Source organism: Octopus bimaculoides, chromosome 11 (genome assembly GCF_001194135.2).
Source record: "Octopus bimaculoides isolate UCB-OBI-ISO-001 chromosome 11, ASM119413v2, whole genome shotgun sequence".
Lineage (NCBI taxonomy): Eukaryota > Metazoa > Mollusca > Cephalopoda > Octopoda > Octopodidae > Octopus > Octopus bimaculoides.
The window spans coordinates 23,862,970-23,872,617 of NC_068991.1; the positions used below are offsets into that span (position 1 = coordinate 23,862,970).

The 9,648-nt window shown below is 34.1% G+C and overlaps 1 protein-coding gene across 1 annotated transcript in view; it reads left to right on the top strand.

Annotated features, from left to right (window-relative positions):
• Positions 1-8,818, top strand: part of LOC106867927 (retinol dehydrogenase 13) — an 18,238-nt gene extending 9,420 nt beyond the window's left edge. The window contains exons 5-7 of the mRNA XM_014912995.2: positions 588-797; positions 2,589-2,796; positions 4,189-8,818. Coding sequence (XP_014768481.1) covers positions 588-797; positions 2,589-2,796; positions 4,189-4,294 — 524 coding nt within the window. The 3' untranslated portion in view covers positions 4,295-8,818. The remainder of the gene's footprint in view (positions 1-587; positions 798-2,588; positions 2,797-4,188) is intronic.
• Positions 8,819-9,648: the final 830 nt, after the last annotated feature.

The following is a 9,648-nucleotide window of genomic DNA, read 5'->3' on the forward strand; positions in this document are numbered from 1 at the left end:
GCTTGATAACCAATGCAGGTGTGTTTACGTCCTTGTAACTTAGCAGTTCGACAAAAGAGAATGATAGAATAAGTACTAGGCTTACAAAGAATAAGTCTTGGGGTTGATTTGCTCGACTAAAGGTGGTGCTCCAGCATGGCTGCAGTCAAATGTTATATTTCTATAATTTTTTATACTGGACTAACTACATTTCATCAAAACTTCTAGTTTCTTACAAAACTGGGAGAGTTATAGAGAGAAAGTGCTACAAAACTTTAAGACTTATAGTATGCAAACTCAAATTCTTGTTGTGCTGTTTAAGATGTCATTTGATTATTATCGTTAATCATATGGCAAGGAGGATTTAGTAGTAATTGTTTTATTGTTATGATACAAAGAAAAACCATATATTACAATACTCATGATGTGAGAGGCTAAATTTCTGCAATCTGATTTCTGCTATCTTTTAAAACTTATAGCTCAGAAATTTATAAGTTAGAAATACCCAAGTTTTATAATCCTAGTTGCCATTATTTTGGTGTATTGAGTTCTGTTTTGAAATACTTTAAACTGATTAGGACTTCAATAATTTGATAAATTTCTTTCAGGGCCGTTTTTGCTTACACATCTTTTACTGGATATCATGAAAGCATCAGCACCAGCTCGTATTGTCAACATCACAGCACATGCCCACCAACTGGGAAGCATAAATTTTGATGATTTAAACCATGATGAAGATTATAACCCTGGGCATGCTTATGCACAGAGCAAGTTGGCGGTTGCTATGTTTACTATAACATTGGCAAAATACTTGGAAGGTATGTTGTATGTAGTTTCAAAGATTTTGTTACTAGGTCTCACATTGTCTGGTATTTTCTCATGATGACCATGCGTCACTAACTCAGAATTGCTACTCAAAGACTGGCTTTTCCCTTTAAGACTCAGAAAATATTCCAGCCGGGTGCATTTGGGTGCAGCTCACATTTAAAGTTAAGAATATCTGCCTAGCACGCATGTACACACACACACACACACACACACACACACACACACACACACACACACACACACACACATAAAATAGGGCAAATGAGGGTTAGGGTTACATGTTCACTTGACTTGCTAGAAATAAGCCAAATCTCCCTCATCATACTCTGATAGGGAAGGATATATTGAATATGTCTGAAAAAAAAGATGGAATGGTCAAAGTTGCAATTTTTTTAACCATAGGTCTACTCTCTCTGCTGAGCTGGGGCTAAACATCAACAACTACTAACATTTTTGAAAATATCTAAAACTAGTGCCATCCTATTGAGTATGGCACCTTTGTTGACCAACCCATGTGTTGTGTCCTCTCTCTGTCTCTTCCAATGTTACTAGTACAGCTCCTACTTCTTGGAATTAGCAGGTTGTATACTACAAGTGTCCTAGCCTAAATGATATACTTTTCTCTCCACCTCCTGTCATTCATATTATGTTACCTCCTTCCTCCATGTGAAAGTCAACCTTTAGCCAGTCCTCCCCCCCTTATGCAACCTTTAAAATGTTGAACTTCTATAGTCATCATCATCCTCAGCATGATTATTTCACATCATCTTTCCATATTGGTTAGTGTTGGTTGGATCATTATGGTCTAACTCGGTTCTTGTTTGAAGTTATTACCTTCCTTGATATTAGCATAGTTAGAGGGAAGGATGGAGGTCGCAGTTTGCCCTGGGTGACACATTTTGGGGATAGCAGCACTTTTGGGTCTGCTGTAGGCAGTATGTATTTTTTGTGGGGACATGGGGGCAGCAAACTGAAGGACCACCCCATGCAGCACACACTCTAGCTCTGCTAGTGCTCCTAGATGTCTTGCATGACCATGTTATTTCATTTTTCGGTGTGGTTGTCCATTCTGTCACCAACCTCCTCTACAGAGTGTACTGGGTGCATTTTATCATAGCACCAGCATTAGAGAGGCTACCATATCTCAAGAAGGTTAGACTAAAGGTCTTCTTGACTTTATGCTACATTATAATTCATAAAATAATTTGTGTACTGTAATGAGAGGTGAGTTCTGACATTTCAAATACAGCTGCAAAATATCATTTTACTTCCTTGGATTCTGATACGTTTTCTCTTTTACTTCTTAAATGTTTTATTTTTAAACCAAATTTATCTCCCCCCTAAGGACAGGAATTTTTTCAAGGATTTTTATTTCTAATTAAATTTTAAATAAACCTCAGATGTTTTCATAATTGAAATTAGAGTAGTCAAAAAAATAAAAGAGAAAAATGTCTGAAATTAAAACTTTGAGCACTAATTATAATTCATCAAATGCTTATGATTTTTAATAAATTTTAATTTGAATCGCACTTTTTTCATTGAATTTTAATTTGAGGTTTTAGAAACTTCTGCTCTATGACCTGATTATAGCATACTTCTCAAAGACTTTATATTAGATCACTATGTTACACCTTAGAAAGCTACAAGGAAAGAAAAATATAAAAAAAGTGATTTAGCTTTTTATCTGGAAATTCCCTATATGTTTGTCTACAAGTTTAGATATCTGATGATACTAATCATTGTTACTTTATTTCTTTCTTTTTTCTCTACCAACTTTCAAGGTAGTCAAGTGATCGTTAACTGTATGAATCCAGGAATTGTAAACACCAATTTACACCGCCATATGCCTTTCCGTGCACATTCTTTTATCAATTTGTGTTTTTCACCATTTATATGGTACATGTTCAAGAAACCAGAAGATGGAATCAACACAATAATGTTTTGTGCTCTTGAAGATGCCTTAGGAAATACAAGTGGAAAATATTTTGTGTAAGTATAATTATATCTTTAACATTCACCTGTGCAGGTGGCACGTAAAATACACCATTTCGAGCGTGGCCGTTGCCAGTACCTCCTGACTGGCCTTCGTGCCGGTGGCACGTAAAAGCACCCACTACACTCTCGGAGTGGTTGGCGTTAAGAAAGGCATCCAGCTGTAGAAATCAGATTAGAGCCTGGTGTAGCCATCTGGTTCACCAGTCCTCAGTCAAATCATCCAACCCATGCTAGCATGGAAAACGGATGTTAAACGATGATGATGATGATGATTCAAATTACTCTGTCAAATGTAATGCTTATTCAATCCCATTGTTTTAAATTAGCCATGTTGCAAGAGTTTGATGATGTGGTTGATTATTTTTAGAATGGGCTTGTAGGATAGGTGTGAGAGGCCAGATCTGGTCAGATTGAACATAAAACAGGCAGAACATACTTTGCCTTTGTCACTCTCTGGCTAACAGTTGCCTTCTGTCTGTTTCATTCTTCATAGCAGAAGAAAGTATCAGTGACTGGAAAACAAACACTATATATAAGTTAGAGTACGGATGACTAAAAATATCAGTGAACTGATAACAAACATGGCGAAGGTAAAGAATACACACACCCAGTGTTTAGGGTTAGGATTAGGCCGAAAATGGTTGGTTGTGTATTCTTTACCTCCATCAACAAACACTATATACTGTAAATATACACACACACACATTGGAACTGAAATTAATATTGATCTTCGTAAAATGTAAACAAAACATTTTGCCTGTGCTATTACTTTCTCTCACTCCCAGCTATTACTCTCACTACTTCTCCTTCACTGAATTACTATTTTCTTTCCTCACCCTTCACTTATACTACTCTTTCTCTTACTCCCACCACCTGCCTGATTTTGGACAAATATATATAATATATATATATATATATATACACACATACACACACACACACACACACACACAAATGTATAAAAACACAACCCTCATTATTATATTAGGAGATTATTCCACCAAGGTCAACTTTGCCTTTCATCCTTTTGGTATTGATAAAATAAGTACCAGTTGAGCACTAGTCCCTTCCCTCCAAATTTCAGGCTTTGTGCCTTTAGCCGAAATTGTTGTTATTGTTGTTGCCGCTGCTGCTGTTGTTGTTGTTGCTGGCAGAACAGTTAGCATGCTGGACAAAATGCTTAGGGGTATTTCACCTGTTTTTACATTCTGAGTTCAAATTCTACCAAGGTCGACTTTGCCTCTCATCCTTTCGGGGTTGATAAATTAAGTACCAGTGATGTAATCGACCAGTCCCCTCCCACCAAATTTCAGGCCTTGTGCCTTTAGTAGAAAGGATCATTATTATAATTGTTATTAATTATTATCCCTCTTATTTCTTTTTCAGAGAATGTTGTCCAGTTAATTGGCACGAGAGTACACAGGATGAAGATGTCCAGAAAAAATTGTGGGAAGAAAGTTTGAAATGGACAAATTTAAAATTGAAAAGTTGAATAATGTTCTTTACTGCTTTGCCTCTCACTAGAGCATAGCTATACACAAACACACACAAACACATATACATGTTAACACAAAAGTTTTTGTTTCCATCAGTTTTGAAATGGTACTTGATTTCTCTTTATTTTTTTACTCTAGAATGTTTTTAATTTGATATTTTAATTTTTTTTTTTTTCATTTTCAAACTCTTAGTAACTATTTAAATGCCTGAAATATGTTGTTAATAAGATTTACTTATAATATTTCAAATAATATTTCAGACAAATAACTCTTCTTTAGCTCGTATAGTTATACCCTGTTTACAATATTTACATCTGCATTACAGTGTGGTTTCTTTTTTCTATTACAATATTTACAATAGAATAGATCTGATCTCTGATTGTCATCAAGTTCCATACTCCAGACCATGTATGTGGTCCTAGATTGGGTTGGAGCTAGGAACTCTTATCACTAAAATGGAACAACATTCTTGTCTCTAAGCTTACTTTTAGTTTAGAAATAATGGCTCCTAGATAAAATTCAGTCTAGAATTATGCATACACATCCATGAATGAAATACCTGATGATGATGATTTGAGATCAAGCTAATTGTAAAACAATGTAAATATTAAGTATGCACACAAATGATGAAGTTAATAGCTTGTAAAATTATAATTTTTGTTACTAGCCACATTATTTCTGTTATACTGTTGATTGAATCATTTATCAAACTGACAATTATCTCCAAATACATAATTATTATTATTATCATCATCACCATCATCATCATCATTATTATTATTATTATTGCTCTTGTAACTTCTGCTGAATTACTTTCACCTTCCATCTCTTAAAAATGTTTTTGTTGCTTGATTGACTTCACAAGAGGAACTTATATACACATGTATGCACACTTGTGCACACTTCTATGTACAAATATGCAAGCACACATACACATGTGCATGCATAAACATACACATGCACACCCATATATATATATATATATATATATATATATATATATATATATATATATATATATACACACACACACACACACACACTGTGCAATCTTCACAATAGAATGCCTTTATTTCAATTTTTTTTTTCGTTCTGTGTCAGGCCATATCTTCTCTGACAGACAGACCTCTTGATCAGGACAGATTTCTGCATTATTTGGGGCAATTTATAATGCATCAATAAACTAAGTTTTTTATTTTCCATTTGGTGCATAGATGTAAAGATTTTTCTTAGCTTGCTGCTGATGCTTTGTGAAGGTTTTTATACTTAGTTGCCCTAAGGAAATTCCTGACACACACACACACACACACACCGTGAGCAGTATACATATATGAAGAATGTAAGAAAGTGGTAAATATATATAGAGAGGGCGAAAGTTTACAATGAAAAAAGCATAATTGATAGAGATAGACAAATAGAGGAAGAAATCTTTTCTGTTGCTGTCACAGATTTTGAAGTTTTAAAATTAAGTGAAAATTTCAAATTTGGTATATTGATGTGAATCTGATTTTGTGATTCATTTATTGCAGAAAAATTTAACAAAAATGTTATAGAGGTTTAAAGTTTGATAAATTTTATCTAGTCAGAAAACAGGATTTGGAAGGTAGCATTTTCTAAGTGATACTTGTCTATTATAAATTGAAAGTAAACATTACAAGATGATGTTTTAAACAAAATGAAAGCAGTTATATGTTATGAAGAGAGAAATAGACACCCTAATGAAATTTCCTACACACATGCATACACACACACACACTGACTCACAAACCCACATACACACAGCGTGAGAGATATACATACACAGAGAGTGAGAGAGATGAAGATATAAGCAAAATGAAAGCAGTTACATATCATATGAAGAGAGAGAGAGAGTGAGTGAGGGACAACATGTGTGAAAGATATACATATACAGAAAGTGATAGAGTGGCAAATATATTTAGAGAGGGGAAGGCATAAAAGAGAGAGCCTCGTGGGAACAGATAGAGAATGGGAGATTTGTTGATCTAAAAGTTGAATTATTTCTTGTAACAAATTATATTTTTTGATTAATTATAACTGAATACTCTTCCATTGAGATGCAGATTTTGAAAATCAAATCAGTTTTTCTCAAAGACACACTATTTTGGAGTCTTTTGGGGCTACATACATACATACATACATACACACACTCTCATATAGTAGATATTCAAGCACACAAACACACATATACACCAAGCACCTACTGTGTGTTGTATTTATATACTCAGAGTAAGCAGTACTCATTAATAAAGTAACTTAACAAGAGCCCACACCTGACAACTTCAAATATACACCATATATATGTGTGAATACACACACATGAATATATATATATATATATAGCTGTAGAAACCATACTGAATCAGACTGGAGTCTGGTGCAGCCTTCCAGTTTGCCAGACCTGGTCAAACTGTCCAACCCATGCTAGCATGGACAACAGACTTTAAATGATGATGACACACGCAAATGTATATACATACACATATATACATATGTATCTATATAAGTTGAGGCACGTAGCTTAGTGGTTAGGGTGTTGATCATAAAATTTTGCTTTCAATTCCTGGACTAGGTGATGCTTTGTGTTCTTGAGCAAAACACTTCTTTTCACATTGCTCCAATCCACTTAGCTAGTGAAAATGAGTAATCTTTGACAGACCAGCATCCCATCCAAGGACGAATGTATATGCTAGAGAAACCAGGAAACCGGCCCTATGCTCCTTACAGAGTAATGTGGACTGGCCATCTATATATTTAAATACTCACACACACAAATGCAAATAACTGTTAAAAGGGACTGCTTAGAACGAGGGTGTATACATGCTATGTTTTCCTTACCTCAATTGTATGGCTTTGATTTCAATGTTGCATGCATTGGCTTCAGTACCTTGACATATAATTATCATCTTCATCTTTTAATGCCTGCTTTCCATGTCTGCTGGCATGGTTTGGACTAGTCATCACATCTAGTCAGTTCTTATTTGGAATCATTATCTTTCTAGATGGATTAGAGTGCCTCATCTCCCCTACCTATTCCAGTTTTGGCATGGTTTTTATGATCGAATCCCTTCTTAAATCCAATTGCTTTACAAAGTGCACTGGGTGCATTTTATCATGTCACTAGCATTAAGGAGGTTGTCGTGTCCTTTGTTTGTTTTTGATGTCTCTGTTCAACAACCATTTCACAGAGTGTACTGAATGCATTTCATTGTGGTATGAGTACTAGAGAGGTTGGCTTGTTCCTTGCAAAACTACAAGATCCTGTCTATTCTACATGCTTCAGTTAATGCAAGGCATGCGTGACCAAGAGGGTGGGTAGAACAGACAGTGATGATAGAGAGAGAAAACGGTTGAATAAAGAAAAAGTATAAGTATTATCATGATGAGAAAAACAGTGCTCGGACTGAGAGGGTAGTTAGGAAGGGAGTGATAAAAGAGAGACAGTAGGAGGAGGAATAATGTGAGTGTGTGTGAAAAATTGAAGGGTATAGATAGACAGGTAGATATATAATATTCAGCTGTAAACAAGTTGGATTGAGTCATATACACAAAGATATAATATGTGCAGATTGCCCTAAAATGTAGGCCCATAGTTCTTCAAAATACCCATATGTTGAACAATATGCAAGATATATACATAATCAATCAGACAGCTAGAGGTCTATTCCTTCACTCTCAAATGAACTATCATATTCAGATTTGGAACTTTAATTTTCGGAGAGACATATTCTTAATGAGAGTACTCCACAACTTTGGATAAGTAATAATTTAAATCACAGAAAGTCCCAGGAAGAAGTAAACATAATATATTTTAATTAGTTCCTACATTCTTATTGTACACTCTCAGTAAACTTTACTGTACAGAAAAATATGTATGTATGAGAGAGAGAGGTAGGTAGGGAGGGAAAAAATAAGTGGATTGTAACTCTATACACATGTAAACAAACATAAACATTATTGTATATACAATGTATTAGGTATAGAGATTTGTATTTTTATATGTAGTTGTATTTTTCTATGCATGCACACACACACACACACACACACACACACACACACACACACATGCTATATTCTTATAGAAGTTATGAGGAGCTTCAGCAAACATTTGTTTTGCTGAAACAAGGATGGCCATGTTTTAAAAATATATTGTGTTCTGTCATAATTTTGACTTAACAAGGGTTATCAAATCAGTATAAATTTATATTCATTATTGCTAGGTTATTCACTCACATGAAATGTATTTCTACAAGTTAGCTCAATCACCATAAATAAACACACTTCTTTATAGTGACTGTTAAAACCAAGAATGAAAAGCAGAAAGTATTCAACCTTCATGACACTATATTTAATGCACGTTGAAGCTGAACACTTACTACATGCAGTTAAAATTGAAATACAAATATATATATAAAAATTATAAATTGAGGTTGAAATGGGAAATTGTACCTGCATAATATCAAAATATTGATTTACTTGCATTAAATGATCAATTTTTATAATATTGAGTTTAGAAATTATTTACTTTTTATATTTAATATTTATAGTTTTAATTTGGAAAAGCACATGCATACAGCTTTACATATACACACAACTCATTTTTCTTTTTTAAATTCAAGTAGATAGTTCATACAACTTTTTGACATTCCAGTATAATTTGGTAATTAAAGTAATTTCTATTTTTTGATGTAAATCTACTAAAAAAATCCTTATGTTAAAAAAGAAACAATCACCCAAATTTACTCTTTTTTTTCTTTTCACTTTGTCTTAACCCTTTTGTGACCAGTATTTCTAATACATTGCATGTATGTTTCATTTAAGTTTGTAAGTAATCATGAATTTTGCATGGATTTAGTAAAAATAACTTGACTTTTCCATTATTAAGTCTGTTTCTGGAACATATTGGAACAAAGTGTTCTTAGGTAAAATGCTAAGGGAAAGTTTTAATTTATATATGAATGCTTCAAGATGGGATAATTTATACCATAGAACTTGAGGTGATTTCATTTGGGTAGGCATGAAGAGGGTAAATATATGAAGCTATACATGAAAGTTAATATTTCAGGAATTGTTAAGGTGGTGAGCTGGCAGTATAATTAGTATGTTGGGCAAAATGCTTAGCAGCATTTTGTCTGTCTTTACATTCTGAGTTCAAATTCTGCTGAGGTGATGGGGTGGGGGTGGGTGGGGGGCAATGTAATTGACTTATCCCCTCTCCTGAACTGGCTGGCTTTGTGTGCCAAATATGAAACCAGTATTTCAGTAATTATTCCAGCTCTGCACTGTGAGTTTGAATACTATTACAGTTAACTTTGCCTTTCATCTATTCCAG